General features: G+C 36.1%; 3 protein-coding genes across 4 annotated transcripts; 2 read left to right on the top strand and 1 right to left on the bottom strand.

Annotated features, from left to right (window-relative positions):
* The first annotated feature begins 5,771 nt into the window (after positions 1-5,771).
* Positions 5,772-14,328, top strand: Naprt (nicotinate phosphoribosyltransferase). 2 transcript variants are annotated; one of them, XM_076426508.1, is made up of 11 exons: positions 5,782-6,761; positions 7,239-7,409; positions 7,602-7,728; positions 7,943-8,154; positions 8,751-8,869; positions 8,948-9,141; positions 10,742-10,927; positions 11,801-12,026; positions 12,491-12,811; positions 12,888-13,016; positions 13,096-14,328. In XM_076426508.1, exons 1-11 carry the CDS (start codon positions 6,692-6,694, stop codon positions 13,171-13,173), a joined length of 1,833 nt encoding a protein of 610 aa, XP_076282623.1. In that variant the 5' UTR covers positions 5,782-6,691; the 3' UTR covers positions 13,174-14,328. The 2 variants fall into 2 exon arrangements, with proteins under 2 accessions (XP_076282624.1, XP_076282623.1); XM_076426509.1 differs by lacking the exon at positions 10,742-10,927 and having other exon boundaries at positions 5,772-6,761.
* A 151-nt stretch (positions 14,329-14,479) lies between these two features.
* Positions 14,480-17,046, top strand: LOC143210060 (uncharacterized). Its single transcript, XM_076426530.1, has 2 exons — positions 14,480-15,693; positions 15,810-17,046. Exon 2 carries the CDS (start codon positions 15,891-15,893, stop codon positions 16,692-16,694), a length of 804 nt encoding a protein of 267 aa, XP_076282645.1. The 5' UTR covers positions 14,480-15,693; positions 15,810-15,890; the 3' UTR covers positions 16,695-17,046.
* A 66-nt stretch (positions 17,047-17,112) lies between these two features.
* On the bottom strand, positions 17,113-19,298 carry LOC143210064 (stromal cell-derived factor 2). The gene is made up of 5 exons (XM_076426536.1): positions 18,376-19,298; positions 17,929-18,124; positions 17,608-17,856; positions 17,333-17,533; positions 17,113-17,251 (listed from the first exon to the last, which is right to left on the bottom strand). Exons 1-4 carry the CDS (start codon positions 18,449-18,451, stop codon positions 17,365-17,367), a joined length of 690 nt encoding a protein of 229 aa, XP_076282651.1. The 5' UTR covers positions 18,452-19,298; the 3' UTR covers positions 17,113-17,251; positions 17,333-17,364.
* Positions 19,299-20,236: the final 938 nt, after the last annotated feature.

Below are 20,236 nucleotides of genomic sequence, written 5' to 3'. Positions count from 1 at the left end.
ATCGAAGCGTTTAACAATAACCGATAAATATTTGATCGTCGAGCAACCGCGTAGCTTCCACGAGTCGCCCTAGCTTGTTAGAAACACAATCGTATATTTTGCGATTACGTTTTTTGAGGACGCTTGCCCCGGTCGCGAAGCAACACAGGCGGAAATCAACGACCGACCGTGTATTCGCGAGAACGATCGATTTTTCTAAAGGAAAGAAAACAGGAAGCTCAATTTTTCCATCCGATTCTTTGTACAGGGTTGAGCAAATTCTTCGAAATTCACAAACTGATTATCTCTGAAACTGCCAAACTCGTTGCTTCCAAAGCGTTCACCCTCCTTTTCTTTTTTAGATTACAGACGCGTGGAAAAAATACGTTTATGTACACCCAGAAGGGGTAGAGTGGGACTCGGGGGCAGGGGGGCCATATTCTAGTCTCGCCAGGCCCCTTACCCTTCCGCCCCTCGCACAGCTGCGCAGCTAAAAGTCCGCCTTTGCTTCCCCCCTCTCTTCCCACTAACGCTGACGCGTACCGTACACGTACCGTACGCGTACCGTACTCGCAGCTGGGCGAGGGGCGGAAGGGTAAGGGGCCTGGCGAGACTAGAATATGGCAACCCTGCTCGGGGGACATATATAATATTTCGGTGTCCCCAACGAGTCCAGGCAACGAAAAGTTGTAGAGGGAAATGGAAGGAACACAATTTTTAACTTTGGGTCTTTGTTTGGACTAGTTAGGAGGTAAACATATGAAAAGTCCCCACTCCCAGGAGGTAAACATATTAAAAGTCCCCACTCCCAGGAGGTAAACATATTAAAAGTCCCCACTCCTAGGAGGTGAGCGGGGTGCAGGGGGGCACGCAGAAGGTCCCCTTTTTCGGTTTTCCGCTTATATCTCGAAAACTATGTGTCCTAGCGATAAGACCATCCTATACAAAATTAAAGCTGACAAAATGTGCCACAAGATTGATTGGATTCAGTTTTTCGCTATCTCGCATAGTATACGAGATATCCGCGCTCAAAGTTCACTAATTGTGCTGAAGAGTTAGCCATTCAAGTAAGGCAAAAAACGCGAGGCAAAAATTTCTTTTTCACAATTAGTGAACTTTGAGGGCGGATATCTCGGAAACTATGCGAGGTAGCGAAAAACTGAATAGCATCAATCTTGTGGCACATTTTATCAGCTTTAATTTTGTATAGAATGGTCTTATCGCTCGGACACATAGTTTCCTACATATAAGCGCAAAACTAATAAAGGGGACCTTCTACCCCGCTCACCTCCTAGGAGTAGGGACTTTTAGTATGTTTACCTCCTAACTAGTCCACACAAAGTCCCAAAGTTGAAAATTGTGTTCCTTCCATTTCCCTCTACACCCCCCTTATGAGCATTCATTGACTGGACTAATACCCACCAAAAAAACCACACGTCTACTTAGGACCTCTATCTTACTGCCCACCCACAGACGGGGACTCACTGTTTGTATTACTCCCGTCCGTGTGTTTGTTGCGGGCATTCGCCCGCTCATGTTCTTAGCTCAAAAAGCGTTCACCCTCCTATCGATCAACTACAGAGAATAGTATAGAGTTTGTTATTATTTATCTTCTCGGCAAACGTGTTCGCCGAAGAAATTGTCGATTATACATATACGTTTCTCGGCTATGTACTATTCGATTCAAAATTGCCAAATGATTTGCTCAGTCCCTGGCCGCAAGGAGCGAGAAAATTGGGTTCGAACCATTTTATCTAAAGTCCACGTACCGGAGTTGTTTAGCATCTAACTAGCGATTAAACAATATCTCAGAAGTGCCAGTAACCAAGTGAACTAACTTAGCGTATTTCGGCAGCCAAGTACTGGATAATTACTTGTAGAGTCAAGGTATGAGTTATCGGTAATATCAATTGTGACACTTAATAAAGATAATTGTATAAAAAGCCCGTTCTCACCTGTAATCGTCCCATCCTGTCCCGTTTCGTCGATCGACCTTACGTCGCGACTGACAACGCGGCTGCTCTAGACAATTAATTACCATTGATCGCGCTACCCTTTTTTTCCCTCCCGTTGCGTGAACATCAAAAATTCATAATCTTTTGACGACAAAACTTTCCTTCGAGCTATAAATATTCGTTCCATTGTTCTACGAGGGGACGGAACCAGTTTCGTTTTTTTCATCGATAAGGCTATCGATAAATATTACTCTCCCTCCATCCCATGCTATACGCTTTCCGCAATGATCCCTAACGTTTAGTTCTAGAAAAATATCCGAGGATACGTGCACATATATGTATAATACGTATACATATGTATAACTCGCGGGAATCATGAGTCAGTGCTCGGAATAGATTGCCTGTGAATTCTTTTTCTTCGTAATTGTTCTGAACTATTTTAAGTAAACAACTAAAAGACACGAACGCAAAGATACGTTGTGGAATGTAGATCTTAGAGCATAGATTGTAGATTGCAGGGGGCAAAAGCTATTCTAACAAGATCACTGTCCGATTCTATATACTTTTTCTCCATGATCACGATCATTTCAACCTTTACCCGAGTATATGAGATACCCGGGTACAAAATGTGTCGGATATACGCAGTAGCTCACGAAAGTATTCGAACGCCCTTTAAAACAGAATAACTTTTTTATAATTGTAACAAACGACCTGATTTTTTATAATCAATTAGAAGCACTGGTTTATGAAATGATATGCAAAAAAGATTTTCCAAAAAATTATAATTTACAAAGTTACATGCAAAAATAAAAAAGGAATTTTTTAAATTTTTTTATTAGGGCCCTTAATGAAAATTTAAAATATATGTTTTGTAGATCTATGTTAGTTATACACATGCTGAAAATTTCATCTAAATCGGTTAAACATATTCTTAAATTTTCCATATAAGCCCACATAAAAAAGTTGAAAAATACAACTTTTAGTATTTTCTCTGCAATTCCGACAACTTGCAGTTTTTTTCAAAAATTTTTGTCACGTTCTGTAGCAAACCAATTGATCTAACTTCTCCAAAAATTTCAAGTCGTATATTACAATATTACAAAAGTTATGGTGTTTCTAAGAGTGTCCGAATATTAGTGGGAGTCACTGTATATTATGTCCGTTGACTGGTGCCTCTTGTTAACCGTTTTATCCAATTAAAGAATATATACCCAGTATGTATATTTCCTCCGGCGTGGCAGTCTCGCGTTAAAGTTGTCTCGCTTTGCCTCGCCTCGAAGAAATATGATAATAGTAATTCTTCTTAATATGATGATAGCGCAATTAACTGGAGCAGCGTAGCAGTGAATCACAATGTAATCGGACCAACTATACATATACATATATACGTGTTTATACAGATAACAGAGGGATTCCGTTCACGTATTCTGATTCAGTTTGAATATATTGCGTCGCGTCGGTCTTGAAAATTACGCGAAATGTTTGGCATCGACGACATCCCGGTTCAACGATTGCCGACTTATCGAGCATGGTCATTGCGAAGGCTGGATATTGACCCAAATGTTTATCTAGAAAATATGGGGGCTGCATTTTTGGATCTCAGTAAATCAAACAATCGTATCAGAAATATTTCATTGACAGATTCCGCAATTTCGATAAATTCACCAGAGCCACGTACTATTACGTAAAACCGCGGTTCATAATATATCGTACGTTATTGTTGTTCGTGTTGAACCGCGGCTCAATGGAAGTCCTTGATTCTGACTCTGACTCTCTGGCTTTGACTCTCACAACAAGAGCAAAATATGCGCGAACCATGAAAGGAAAACGGGGGCATTTGTCATGCTGGTGTAATTTGCTCCTTCGACTCTCTTCCGCATTAAAGTGAATGAAATGAAAATGAACTAACGAGTCCGGCCCCCGTAAACCGAATCAAACGAAAATAGACTGGAGCATGCTAGACAGAAGCGTTGCTTTCGGTTCAAAGCAGGTTGACCAGTCGGACTGGTTAACATTAGAATGATCAAGCATCTAAAGCAACTAATATATAGGGTGGGGCGCCACATTTTGCCAGCTCAAATATCTTTGTTGTTTTTAAGGATACGTCAAATGTCTGAAGGACAATTAATACTTATACGATACCAAAAAAATTTTTGTTTTTATGTAATTTATTCTAGAGATATGAAGGTCACCTTCATTTTTTTAAATGGAATGAGGTATTTTTTAATACATCAATCGATGCAGCTGGAGATTCGTCATAAAAAGTACTAACCTATGTATGTCGAAAAGTTAGTAGTTCAGGAGATATTTCAATTCAAATAACTCTAAAACACCATTACTGTCGTACTACATACGACGTTAGCGTTGTGTAACGTTTTAGAGTTATTTGAATTGAAATATCTCCTGAACTACTAACTTTTCGACATTCATAGGTTAGTACTTTTTTATAACGAATGTCCAGCTGCATCGATTGATGTATTAAGAAATACCTCATTCCATTTAAAAAAATGAAAGTGACCTTGATATCTCTAAATAAATGACATAAAAACAAAATTTTGTTTTGGCATCGTGTCAGCCCCATTGTACCATTCAACTTTGTCCTTACCATGTTTTACGTATCTTTAGAAACAACAAAGATATTTGAGGTGCAAACGTTAGGTGACTCACCCTGTATACATATTAGTTTCTGTATATCGTCTTGTACAAAGGACGGAACTGTATTTTACTCGATTTACTCGATTCCAACAATTTTTATTAAATAAACAATTTCATATGTATGTTCCGGTAATTATGAAAGTGGTGTAAGTGAGAATTTCAAGCAAACCGATCCTTTCGCTTATTATTAGACTGCGGATCTTTATGCATGCATTTATGAAGAAATTGGTTGGGTGAAATATAAAACAGTAAAGAACTAGAAAAATTTCAGAATATATCGTGATGTTGTTTTTAATGTATCCCTGTTTCCCACAATCAATGCAGAACATTTTTTTTATAAAGAATAATTATATAATAAAGTATAATAATATATAATATTACACATATATTGCATATAATACATATTACATGTAATAACTAGAACAAGAACGAAAACGAAAAATTCGGCCGAAATCGAAAGAATACGGTTTCCGCGTAGAGAAATCGCGGTGTTGCGTTGCGCAATCGACGCGGCTGAATCGAGCGATGAAATTGATGGGCGCGGAAAAGGAGTCTTTGCAACTTGAAGGAGTTGCATCATATAAGTGTATATAACGGCGGCACGCGAGTTATAAACTTCTGTTAATTCTCCGTGGTTTGAAAAGTTTCACGCGGTCGCGTCCTCGCCCAAAGAAGAAGAAGAACATAGCTGCAATGCCGTATCATTACGGCAAGGTCGTCGGTACACGGACATGTTGCCCCTAACGATACATTATGTTTAATCGAAGGATTCACCCGACCGCCAAGCGACCCTTTCAAACTATAATTGTACCTTCCGTTTTGCGGCATCGTTTTCACACAATTCTATATCTCCGGAAGAAATCGAATCGAAAAACTTTATACATATACGTATATGTAACAATACATTTATTTGGAGTATGTCGGCATAAGAGGGAGGACAGTCTTACGAAAAAAGAGCATGGTATATATTTTACTAAGATACGAGTAACAACGGTAAATAAAAAGTTTCGTTTACCGCAATGACCAATTTTAAATCTTATTTGTAGACTGTGGATCTTGATTCATTTATTTCAGCAATTGACTTGACATTGTGTATCCCCGGAGATACTATATCTCCGCTGACGTACTGCAAAAAACTGTATCTATCATTTGTTTGGATCAAAAGTTTACTGCTGACGATCATGAAATGTATACGCATATGTATATATGTATATGGTTACTACATGATTATATGCTAGAATTGCTGGGAGAATGTCAACGAACATTTAAAAATGTCGATGTTAAAAACCAGCATACGATATCTGCATAAGCAAAACGTCAGAATAATTCTGATTTGGAATGTTGTATCCGAAAAATAATGTCACAACAGTTCCGCGGTATGCATATATACATACCAGAGAGGAAATCTCTGTACATACCTAACACGTGTACGCGTGTACGCTTGTAGATTCAACGGCGACAGATCTTGTTTTCTGATCATTGAGAATTCGTTGTATCAATTTCAAATTCGCACGGTATATATACACGTCACAGTAGTAATCGCTCGGATCGATTGGATCGAGTGGAAAATTACCGTTCCGTCTTTCTCCGTGAGAATTCATTTTTAATTGAAAACTTTTGATGAATCGGTAGGGTGGGACACGCGAAAATCGCAAGTTACAGTAGTCAGTGCGGGCCGCGGGCCACGGTATAGTTATAGTAGCAAAAATCGTAACGCTTTCCACGCGCTCACGTGTTCGAACGAAATAGATAACCCGATTCCTAGTTATTTTTTAAGAGGAAGCTTTGCTATTGGTGGAAATGGCGAATAACAGGTCGCGTCGTTCGTAACGTCCTTCAAACGTTTCTATCGATTCTGAGAGAGTGCACGGACGGAGGCACGGAACCACACGGAACGGAGAGATACCCGTAGTCGTAGTCATATAATACGATGTTCACCGTTGAAACATGTTAGTTCGTCGGTAACGGTGCTTGTTGTGTTGTGCTGTGGGCCGTTCCTCGTTCTAGGATAAGGAATCACTCTTTCCTTTCAATCACTTTTATTTTCATTTTCAATATTCCCCGTTCTCGAGCCGAACTGCTGAACAGAGATTTCGCGGAAAATGTCAGACAACGAGGGCAAATCGTGGTGTCATTCCCGTCAAACATGCGTGGTGCAACCGTTATTGACAGGTATTTCGATTGGGAATTTATACGATTTAATCAACTAACCGCGAAAAGTAACCTCAAAACAACCGACTCGATTTTAATTTCGTCGCTTATCTCTTTGTTGATATCGCAACAGTGATGTAACATAATAGTGACGTTTCAAAATATTAGCCACGCGAACTATGCGTGTCTACGCGAATTCGGTGCAGAAATTTTTTTTTCTTTTTCGAAAAAGAGAACACATATTTACATGTTTCTTTTATTTTATCAACGATGCTGGAACGTTCAACCCATTCAATAATCGAATACATACTATGTATTTAAATACAAACTTGTTGTCTCGGATAATTGAACACTATTTAGCTTGTTCCTTTTTGCATTTTTGTACATTGTCATTCGAAACAATGTAACTTCGTGTTCTTGTTGATGTAAACATTCGGGAGTAACTCGAATCAAATGTATTTTATATTGATATTTGAACGTATGATTATTTTATTTCAGATTTATATCAAATTACTATGGCATACGCCTATTGGAAAAGCGGGAAGGTGAACGATCATGCGGTGTTTGATTTATACTTTCGTAAGAATCCGTTTCAAGGAGAATTTACCATCTTTGCTGGATTGGAAGAATGTATTAAGTTTTTGGAGAAGTTTAATTATTCTTCAAGCGGTAAGCATTAATGTGTACATATCGGTCTTCGTGCATTTATTTGAAATCATTAAGGGAAGAAATAACATTTAATTTGGTTTCTATTTCTTGCAATCGATGCAAACAATTTTTATTTTGCATAACAATCCGCTGTCTAGTGATACGCATACTATTCGATAGTTTAGGTATTTACTCTAGCTGTTAATTTTACAGATATTAAGTACCTGAAGTCTACTATGCCGTCGTCGGTGGATCAAAGGTTTTTCGACTACCTGAAAGATCTGACGCCCAAAGACGTGACGATATACGCAATGGAAGAAGGCTCGGTTGCTTTTCCCAGGTTGGTAGAAATACTATGGAACATGTATGCGTCGTCGCAGATATCATTCAGTTCTGTTAATCATCGTCATCATTGTCATCGTTTAGGGAAATTTTTCTTGCTCTTAAGGCAGCAGTTTAGAGTTAATGTTCGAATGCTTATCGACATTACATATTTGATGAAACGTCAAACTGTAATAAGTTAAAACCTCAATGCAAATTGATATGTTACGCAGAATACCATTACTAAGAGTAGAAGGTCCATTAATAATGGTTCAGCTTTTGGAAACAACACTGTTAACCTTAGTAAACTATGCAAGTTTAATGGCAACTAATGCAGCCAGATACCGTATGGTTGCTGGGAAAAATATAACATTGTTAGAGTTTGGCCTTCGAAGAGCTCAGGGTCCTGACGGTGGATTGAGCGCATCCAAATACAGTTATATGGGTAAATATTTCCTAACATTTTCCATTAATAATTGGTCGTCTTACCGCACACCTAAATTATTAATTATTAGACTATGGATCTTTATTCGTTTATGAAGAAGTTGGTCGGGTGAAATATAAAGAGAGAAAAGATTTGAACAAAGCTGTAACAAAGTCGTTAAGGGATGATATCAATTTTTATATTATTCCTGCTTTCCACAATCGATGCAAAACATTTTTATTTTGCATAAAGATCTGCAGCCTATTTATTATTATTATTATAATTATATACCATATACAATGTTACAGAATGGTACCATTTATTGATACTGCTTTAAACAAATATACATAAACATATATATATATATATATTTCTTCGAATAAAAATCAATGACCGGTACCATTCTATGACAACCATGGCTGCTCGCCATGGCAATGACTAACAATTCAAGCATATGCTTTTTATGTTACTTTTTCGAATAAAACTAAGTAAACCGTGTACGTGCATTTGTTCATTGACGGAAATGTAATTGTAAACTTTGAATAGCAATAGTTATAGTTCGTAGATTGTTTAAATAGTTACTATTTTTACCAATTTGGTTTGAATGATTTTTCTAGGTGGTTTTGATGGTACCAGTAACGTATTAGCTGGAAAGCTTTACGATATTCCCGTGAGTGGAACGCACGCGCATGCATATATTACATCTTTTATTGGCATCGATGACTTGCAAGAACGAGTAAGTCAATGATTATTTAATACGTTTGTAGATACGTTTATAAATCTTTCATGCTAATCAATCGTGTTTCTTTTTCAGACTTTAGCGCATAAAGAGACGGGAGAGGTTTACGATCTTCTCGAATTAGCCTACAAACATCAGGATTCGATTGCAGCTGATGTAGGGACACTAGTTTCTGAGGCCTCTAGTGGAGAATTAGCTGCTTTGATTAGTTACGCTATTGCTTTCCCGCAACGATTTGTTGCTCTCGTAGACACGTATGACGTGAAAAGGTATGAACACTAACGCTTACTTCGTTCTTATTTCGTTCATCATTTATCTCATATCTTTACTTCATACATTTTCTTTCTCGTTTGTTTTATTAATAACTTTCTTTTGTATATTTGGTACGTGTAAGTAGATATACTGTGTTTTGATTTCATTCTACACATGGGCAATCTTTCTTCCTACCGTTAGGTATGCATATCTGTGTTTGAACACTTGCACGTATATACTTTTGAGAGTCGTACTTAAATGTGCACTGCCATATTTCTGTACTGGGTATAGTAACTACGCATAGTCTAATTAAGCTAAATTTAGCATCGGTTTTATTTGAAATCTTTCGCCATCTATTATACAAACGTTAAGGGGGCCTTTTCCAGCAGACGACGCTCGCGCGTGAACACTCACACACCGCTGGACCACGTATACGTACGCGAGGATTGCAAGGGTCCGGGATTCCACTTCTGATTTCTCGATAATGCAAAGACGAAGTTTTTCAGTAGTCAAAATCGCTAGATGAAAGATCAATCTAGTGCGCTGTTTGCCTCAAAAGTCAGATGGCGCTGCAGTCACGCCGGCGCGGCGTACTAGCCTCTTCGACGGGCAGCATGCAGCCAAATATTGCAAAACCTTGCTCGGAAACGTAAAAGAACGACTTTTGAGGCAAACAGCGTACTAGATTGATCTTTCATCTAGCGATTTTGGCTACTAAAAAGCCCCGTCTTTGCATTATCGAGAAATTAGACGTGGAATCTCGGACCCTTGCAATCCTCGCGTACGTATACATGGTCTAGCGGTGTGTGAGCAGTGTTACCAGACAGGGGTAATCGAAAAGGAATCGAGGGGAATACAAGTACCCTCTCTCTGATGACCAGAGTAATATGTGACACGTTGCGCGACGAGAACAGAGTACAGAGTGAGGCAGAGTGAGACGAATGGAAGACACGTTGCGCGTGCGGGATAGGGACTGAACGGTGAAATAGGATAATGGAAGGGGATAAAGGTGGAGAGCCTGGAGAGGGAATGAGGTTCGTTTCAACCTCAATCTGGCCACACTGTGTGCGAGTGTTCACGCGCGAGCGTCGTCTGCTGGAAAAGGCCCCCTTAACATTGTCTTACATTGCTGTCTACTTACGTAGTGTGCATGAACATAAAAGTAGTTCAAACAAAAGATTGCCTGAATTTCTCAATATTCTCGTTTAAACGGAAGACAAAGATTGTCGTATAAATGTTTCTTAATCGTTCTTATTGTTTGTATTCCATTTGAAACTCGACTACAAAGACTCGAAAGAGAGAAAGTATTTTCGAAAAGAATCTACTTTATGATATATTTTTAGATACGATCTGTGTTTCTGTTGTATAATTATCAAACAAATTTTGCACAGTTATATCGCATTACGTGTATGCGACAACAGCTGCTAAATATCGTGTACAAGTTACTAAATATTACAGGTATTATATCTCGGTATAAACGTGATTTCTATTGAAAAAAAAAGAAACAAGTATGTTCAATCGGGTTCGCCACATGCATTAGTAATTCTAATTACACATTCATAAAGCAGGCATGATGAAACATATACACACTGTACCATAACAGGTGTGTGTTTATAGCATCGAAACCACGGCCAAGAGACAGGCACGTATAACCAGCCTAAATGTAAAGAATAAACGTCTAACAAATGGGTCCAATTCACATGCCCAAAACGGCGTCGGGAACAATCCGATTTTATCAGAACCGACTTCGCATCACAAGAATGACTTTTTAAGACGAGGCGAATTGGGTGAGCTCTATGTGAGGTACGATTTTTATCCTCTCCGTCTGCTTTGCAGGATATAAATCATCATTTTTTTTAATCTACAAAATATATAAGTTAATCGTTTACATTACCAGTCGCAATGTAGAAAGATTGTAACTTTCTTTGTTAGGCTCAATGTTCATTTCATCGGGTTTAAACATGTCTATACGTGCAGTTATTGTCAGTCAAATTTCATTCGATTCATGTACAAAACGAGAAAAATCATTCTGTAAAGCGGGCAAGTCTATATTCCGAGATCTCTTGTTTGTAGCATGAAATAACTAAGACGGAACAAGGCAAGTTTGATGTCACCTTTGTTTTGAATGTACGACCTTATATAGTACCCTTCCCAATTCAGCCATTTAACCGAATAGTTATGAATTTAATGTACTTACTCTGGAAAAGAATATATGATAAATCATGCCTTGTAGTTAAAAAAAATGTTGATAAAACAATGCAAAGTTGGAATTCTACTTACAAGTTCTAAATAGTATGCATGTAACGTCGGTTGATACGTGTTCTGTTCAAAGTAATTGTGCTGTACAAACATAAAGTAATCAGATACATCCGCATTTACACTTAATCAATGGTACTGCATGTTCTACGCTCATTCCTGTCATATTTTAGTTGGCTAGAGTAATACTGGACTTATTTTTCATTTTGCGTAGAGTTTCCGTAGTTTATCGTTGATACCTTTCATATGATGTGTGTGTGTTGTGTGTTTTGTAATAGTAGAATACATATTCTCGTAGATGGAACTATGAAAAATATTACGAAATAATTGATCTTTAATTTATAGCAATATATATGTCTAAGTATAATGTCTAAGTGTACGTAATCGATAATAGCGTTAATATCAAAATATTATATTTAGGAGTGGTCTGCTAAACTTCTGTGCTGTGGCATTAGCACTGAATGATTTGGGTTACAAAGCGATCGGCATCAGAATTGATAGTGGTGACTTGGCATACTTGAGTAACGCTGCCCGAGACATATTCGAAAGAATTGCGATCAAATATAACATACCTTGGTTCGCAAAGTTGATGATTTGCGCGTCAAACGATATCAACGAGGAGACTATTCTCAGTTTAAATGAGCAGGTAAATAGATCTATAAGATTTTTGATAAATAAAAATACTAACTTTCCGTTTGGACTTTTCGTAATTGAATTAAATTTAAAAGATTGCATTCTACTAATAAATTTCGGGATCATATCACGAATGTACTTAAAAAATAATACTTTGCAAACAAAATTTTAATGAGTTTTATTAAATTCGGTGAAATCGGATATCGCGGTCTAAATGAAAAGAAAGGCAAGACAGGCTTGGCGCTTGACAAAATTCACATATTCAGTAGGGCTGTAACTTTCCTTCGATACTTCGAAGTTTCTGAAATTGAAGCTTCGAATTCTTCGACCTTCGAAGGAAAGTTACAGCCTCACTTTGTAGTTCTGGAATAAATAAAAATTCGAGCATATTTCTTATAAATGCACAAAGATCAGCAGTCTAATAATAAAACATTGTATGTTGATTTTTTCTTAAGTAAAGATCTTTCGTTTTCGTAGAGTCACAAGATTGATTGTTTTGGAATTGGTACGCACTTGGTAACGTGTCAACGACAGCCAGCATTGGGTTGTGTTTATAAAATGGTTGAAATCAATAATCAGCCTAGAATGAAGCTCAGTCAAGAAGTTGGTAAAGTAACGATACCAGGGAAGAAAGATGCGTTTAGATTGTACGGAACGGATGGATATGCTTTGATCGATCTCTTGCAAAGGTCTACCGAAGAAGTTCCACAAGTAAAGCAGAAAGTTCTTTGTAGACATCCGTTTCAAGAATCGAAAAGAGCGTACGTTATTCCAACACGAGTGGAATCTTTGCATAAGGTACATTCATGATAGCATTGTCATTTTAAAAAACAAGAAAAATACAAGTATTTACAATTATTACGATATTGTACAGGTATATTGGAAGAATGGTAAATTATGTCAACCATTACCAACATTGCATGAAGTACGAAATAGAGTTCAGGAGTCGTTGAAAACGCTGAGGAATGATCACAGAAGGAATTTAAACCCTACACCATACAAAGTGAGTACTAATAATACTTTCAATTCGATATATCCATCTATTCAAAATATATCCATCTATATAAATAACGTTTATTTAGGTCGCAGTCAGTGATGATTTATATAATTTCATACACGATTTATGGCTTCAAAATGCACCGATCGGTGAGCTCTCGTGAAGCTATGACTAGGTCACTATTGCAAACTGGTTACAAAAAGAAAGAAAGAAAGAAAGAAAATCATAGTTGTTAAACGCAAGAATTAAACCGTGTATTCTGATGGCCTATACGACATATTATATCGAGGGTTTCAAAAGTTTATTTTTTACACTGTTTGAAGAACATCTACTTGTGTAACCATCGTTCGACTATAGTAGTATATTTTGATAACTTGTGCAAATCATCCTACTATATGTTTACATAGTTTTATAAGCATATGATAGATTATCTTTAGAAATCGTTGCGATTGTATGGAACATACTGTGAACATTCAGTATTTATCAAAAGCAGTATCACATTTGACTTTTAAAGAGATGCGAAACGGGTGAACACGAATTAGCCATGCACAATTATTTACGTAGAATTACTTTTCGGATAAAAAGAGAAAGAAGAATATTACATGTACATACAAAGCAAAAGAATCTACAACCGGTAATTGTAAATAAGGTGTAAATAACCGTCGGTCTTTACATGGTTTTCTTTTTTTATATTGTTTTTGTTTGTTTATAGAAGATGGTCATTTTCCAGGATTTCTATTAAGAATAAGTTGTGCTTTTTAGTGAGATCGAAATGATACTAGAAAAATAATTTTGTAAAATAAGTGTCTAAATATTTATGACCGCAACCTACTGGTTACACACCATGTTCATAAGCAAACAAACAAGAAAAAGTTCTGAGTCCAACCTATCGTTACGAAGAACGTACAAATTTCGCGCATAATAAAATTTACATAGAATCTTAAGATGTATAAATATGTAAAGAAATATATATTACGAACAAAAACGTATTTGATATACGGTACTTGTTGTAGAGCAGTTCATTCGATATCGACCAAAAATGTCGCGAAGTTCATTGAACTTTTCACTGTTTAGATTACATTTTCTTTTGGATGTGTTTACATATAATTTGATCTTGTTTTTTGTACTGTATAGAGTTGTATTGATATATGTACTTTAGAAATACATATACATAATAAGTTAGTATTGAATGATGATAGATTTTTACACAGAAATTTTACTGTACATGCATCGGTAGATCTACTGTTTTTCCACATTAGAACAATTTAATGTAAAGGGATACACCAATAAAAGATAATTGTTTTTATAGTAAAATAAATGGAGTATGATTTATATGTACAATATAAGCATAATTTATGTGTATGTATATATTTTATGAGTTACACAACACGCGAAATCTGTTATAAATATATAAATTATAAATTATTTTTTTTTTTTATAACAACATTACGTTCCGTTCCAGTTCATAAAAGATACGGCAATTTTGTACGTTTTCGTGAAAAGAGTTTTCAAACCCTTTGCGGTCGGCAGATTAGCGATTATATACAGAATATATATTAGGGTCATTCCATGTCAAATCGATCACTTTTTGCAGGCACCATCGTCGATTTTGTTCTAAATGAGATATGTTGTAGTCCATGTGAAATTAGGGGGGGTTTAAGTCATCAGTTTGCCGGTTTCGAAATTTTTTTGAAATGGCAGTCCTTTAAAGTTTTCAATTTTTGCCCATTTTGGCGAAAACGGGCCTCAGTTACGAATTTTTATCTCAGGAATTGTTCGTCCGATTGAGCTACATTTTGTTTGCTTTATTCGGAAAGGATTGGGCTATTACAAAATAATTTTTTCAACCTCGAAAATCAACTTTATAATGTCGAAAAATTTAAACAAATTCTTTTTTTTAGCGACCAGCGATATATGTAGACAACGTGACGCTAATTTTTGTTGCTCCATCTTTTTCAAGGACTCATTTTAAAGGGGAAACATCAAGAAATATAACCATATTTTTTTCAAAATTTAAATCACTCTGGCCCCTCATCGAAAAAAAACGTAAAAAAAGAATTTGTTTAAATTTTTCGACATTATAAAGTTGATTTTCAAGATTGAACAAATTATTTTGTAATAGCCCAATCCTTTCCGAATAAAACAAAAAAAAATGTAGCGCAATCGGACGAACAGTTCCTGAGATAAAAATTCGTAATTGAGGCCCGTTTTCGCCAAAATGGGTAAAAATTGAAAACTTTAAAGGCCTGCCGTTTCTAAAGAAATTCGACACCGGCAAAATGATGACTTAAACCCCTCCTAATTTCACATGGACTACAACATATTTCATTTAGAACAAAATCGACGATGGTGCCTGCAAAAAGTGATCAATTTGTCATGGAATAACCCATTAATGATACGGGTGTCACCCTAATCTAATGCGCCACGACTAGCGCCTATGATACGCACCTGAGAAGATTCGAGTCATGGGTCATGGGGGCGTAGCCTTCGAAAATCGCCCGCGCGAGTCAATAATTCCGAGCGAAAGACACAAGACATAGCATATAGAAAAATTAACAAAATGGCATAATACCGATACGTTAGTCAATGCTGTATTGCGAAAAAGAAAAATTACATACATTGACATGTAATTTTGTTTAAATAGAGGCATAGCTCCGGTGAAATTGGAGGGGTTATAATCAAGGTCAGTTGATCCAAGTACATACATATCTTCGTATTGTCCTCTAAACTCTAATAATAATAATAATAATAGTTTAATGCAAACGATGGGAAAATCGCATGTACATTTCTTCTTTGCAGGACAAGTAATCAAAGTTAATTATAATTATACAGATTTCAAGTATCCATTTAAAGCGTCTAGTCATTGCAAATGTGTAAAATATGAAAACAGTTCCCCAATTTATTGCGAAGTCTTGCCCGTTTATTACTCTATTTTATAGTTTAGCTGTTATTGTCCTAACCACGTACGTTAATGGACGAATTACCCCAGTCTTTATATTCTTTTGCATTCAAGCATATTTGAATTGGTACTCTGTGTACAATATTGGTCGTAAGGCAAAAATTATGGAAGTGACGACGATGGGAAGGAAATCAATATATAGCAAAGTAGCAAATAACACAGAATACAAATGGTACTGCGAGAAATGCAATAAGTATACCTGCAAACCAACTCACCACTGTATTTTCTGTAGAAAATGTTTTCATTTCCGAGATCACCATTGTTTTTTCTTAGGTGCTTGCATACTACGACAGAATATTGGAAATTTCATATTATTTTGTTTTTATGCGTCCTTAACGTGCATATATTCGTTATGCTCACTGGGGCCATACTTGTACGAGAATATGAATCGTGTAATTAGAACGGATACAGACTCTTTCAATATATTTTTGAACTTTTGTTTTCCTGTCGCGTTGGTCAAATTATTATATTCCAGAGAAAACAGTTATATACTATTCGTAACTATGTTCGATATATCAGTTACCGTTTCGTGTGTTTGTTTGGTGTACGCAACATGGAAATTGCACAGTTGCACAACCGGTAAACAAGGATACTCGAGTATATCAGGGAAACAAAGTCTGAACGAAATTTTCGGTAGTTACGGTCTTTCGAACATTATTTTCCCATATAACGGTCTCATAGGAACTAGAGATTTAAATGGAAAATACCAACTGAAACAAGTTTAAGTACATCACTAATAGTTTGTGCATGGAAATGCAACGAAAGATGAAAGCACCGAAGAGTTGTTCCTGTGCAGTTGCAAGAAGCACTAGCCATAAATGTATGTTTCTACGTTTTTTGTAAGCACATGTATATATATACACAGCTAAAATGAAACACACTTTTTTAATTATCTCAAATTGTATTATATTGTAATAAATATCGCATAGGTTTAATACATTTACATAAACGAAACCGTACTGCACTCTTCGCAAAAGTGTGCGGACAAAACTATAAAGAAAATTCTTGTGCAATAAAGTAACTTTATCCTTTACTCGTTACAATCTTACTCGTAATAAAAGTACATAATATTAAAAGTATAATTGTCGATTATTTGGCGTTTACGTAGATCACGAGATGAATGAATAATGCTATGTTTTATGTTTCCTAAATTTGTTCTTATCGGTTACAGTTGTAATGGAAGAATATAATTTTTCTATTAGTTCCGCAATTTACAAAATCAATTGAAACGTGTGTCAGGAAAATCTTTCCTCAGAGAAATACAGAACAATCAGATACTGATCTGGAAACAAATTCAAAAGTTTGTTGACATATTTGTCTAGCTTCTGCAATATTTGGTGAAATTATTTAGAATGTTATTTACCATTAAAAATTGTCATTCTAACGAAATACATTTTATAATTCTGTATGCGCGGAATGTAGAGCCTCAAAGTTATGAGGATGAATGAATACTCCTTCCGTCGATATCCACTGAAAATGGGGACTAGTCGCAGAAAGTTCACCTACTACTTCGCTTTGACCGCTAATCGGGTGGCCATACACTCTTCCGCTCACTGCTAAATACCTATAAAATAGAGACAATTTTATCTGTACTTGGAAATACTTTCAAGATACTTGGAATATTATAGTCTAACTTACGCAGTCGTATCTACATGTTTTAACATAACACGAGAGTCCCTTCTCCATAATTCGTTTTCATCCCTTCTCGAAGATTCATCGTCGCATATTAAAGTCCAATTATCTCCATTGTCTCCTTCTCCGTTACTATCTCCGTAAGCAGATATTTCTTGTTTACCGCTAAGAGGTGAGCTAACACTGTGAGAATGAAGATTCTTTTTCGTACCTGTGTGCTCCAGTCTTATGATATCTCCGCACTTGACAGGCTCGCTGTTGAAAATGAGTCGTATCAATGAAAAATCGAAGCATCGTATATTTCATTGCTGCAACAATGTCACGTACCCTCTAGTGCATTGTTTATTCGTCGACCCTTTAACAAGCCAGTACGAGTTTCCAGTCTCTTTTGTTGACAAACCCGTTACCGATTGTTGACCACTGCCACTTCCATATTTTATATCGTGAGTATGTAATGTGACTTTGTAGTCTACATTTAATAGTTTTAACGCAGAACCGCAGGTCACATACTGTGTTCCTTTAGCTATTTCCAATAAATACAACATTAATACATCGAGACGTAACATTTGTCAAGAAACGATAGGTTAACATAAAAGATATTAATGACATTAATAAGATATCGTAATATTCCTACAGACATACTTGGTGAGAGAACGAAGCGTATCGATAGATTCAAGTTAATTGGAAAAATAATGATATTTCAAGTACACGTATTATAGATTGACATTGACATTTCGCATGTAGCCGATGGATGACGAAAGCATATTCATTTACCTCTGACGGAACTTGTCCATAATGCTGCGACTATTGTTAGAATTACAAACGGAAAATTGATTAAATAATTGTTCATTTTCTTCAACCGATAACGAAATGTTTCACTCTCGGAGGAACACAAATCGAATGTTCGATACACGTGTACATCTATATACGTGTTAGCCTCCTATTGGTGAGATGATGTGACTGTCAGTGGTTCCCAATTCCCAATTATGTGTAAACTTTGTTTAAGAATTTTTTTGTCGAAGGAATATTTAAGAAATTCAATACATGTTCACAGATTATGTTATATTCATATTTATTTTGTAAATATTTTATAAAACAATATTTTTCATTTTATTTTTAAAAAAATGATAAAATTACTATATAGGCGTTTTATTAATCTACACGGAACAATTTATATGGAAAAAGCATGTATCTGTTACACTAAAAAATGCAATAACAAACTTGGAATCGTGTTCGATATCCGAATGATCCATAGACCGTTCGGTGAATTGTTATTTTATAAAATTGCACTTGAGAAATGTGTGGTAGATACTGTTGAATATATCGATTCAAAAAATAACTACCTCGATATATAGACAGATTTTATAATAACAATACAAGTATCCCCCAACCTTTCATCTGTATAATAAAACCTTATATCCGATATTCCCTTAATTGATATTTATGCTCCAATATTACACAACTTTCAGAGCGAAAAATATTTTGTCAAAAGTTATACAATTAACGCGTAACATGTATATTTGATTGTTGAACTATAGGAATGAAATGCTTTCTCTGTACAGGCATAAAAACCTGCCTTGTCATTTAAATAATTTCAATTTAATTGTACAAATGTGTATGAAGGAACTGTCCCCAAGCATTCTCAGAATACACTTTGTATCATGTAGGAACGACCAATAACGACGAACAATACTCTGATTAATACTCAACAAGTTTTGGACGGGTCTTAACATAAACATACGCTGCTATTACAACGAATATGGCAGTGATCGTGGGTAACACCACTGTGAAGACACGCTGTTTGTTCTCTAGAAATTCCTTTTTTCTCTCTTTTTTCTGTTTGTTTGTTTCTTTCGTCTTTCCCTTCAGTTGACGCATCTTTTTGCTGTAAATGGTAAAATATAATGTACACATTATATCGGTAACATGATTTTGTTGGAGCATGCATATTGTTAAAGATAAAAAGATTTCTTTATAAATCACACAATCAAAAAATTCGAGTTTCTCGTAAAGATATATTATCGTATCGAATAATATAGTTAACTACATGACCATTTCTACAATGCATATGTTTATGACAGTTTTAAACACAGCCAAAGTACAGGAGCTTTCAGATAAGAGAGTAATAACAGATAATAATAAACTCGTGTATTTTATAGCCTATAAATTGGATGGTAAATCTGAATACCTTTAACGACTCGTTTAAATAAATACGAAAGAATTTCAGGACTTTGCCTTGTAATCCTCAAGCAATCGGTAAAAGCAGATTTGCGTACATGACACGTAATAAAATAACGCTACCCTACCAATCGTAATTTCTGTCACTTCCGCGTGAAGGCAGTCAATTGAACTACGTTAATCAGTAGATTCGAATCGAACCAGCATTTTCTTGATACTTACCCATGCGCGTTATATATAATAAATTACTATATATGTATATAACGACTGTGCATTCTTTACTTTTACTCTGTAGTAAGAGTGCCATACGCGTGCATCATATGGAAATATTTACACGGTTATCTATAATTACATATTTGAAACTAAGTAGACTGCCGTCACCGTCACCGTCAGTGTCGTCGTTGTCACGTGGCCAATACCAGACCAATTAGAGATGGGATGAACTGCTCATTCCGAA

The sequence above is a fragment of the Lasioglossum baleicum genome, chromosome 6, assembly GCF_051020765.1.
Source record: "Lasioglossum baleicum chromosome 6, iyLasBale1, whole genome shotgun sequence".
Taxonomy (NCBI): domain Eukaryota; kingdom Metazoa; phylum Arthropoda; class Insecta; order Hymenoptera; family Halictidae; genus Lasioglossum; species Lasioglossum baleicum.
This window is presented reverse-complemented; position numbering and strand designations above follow the sequence as displayed.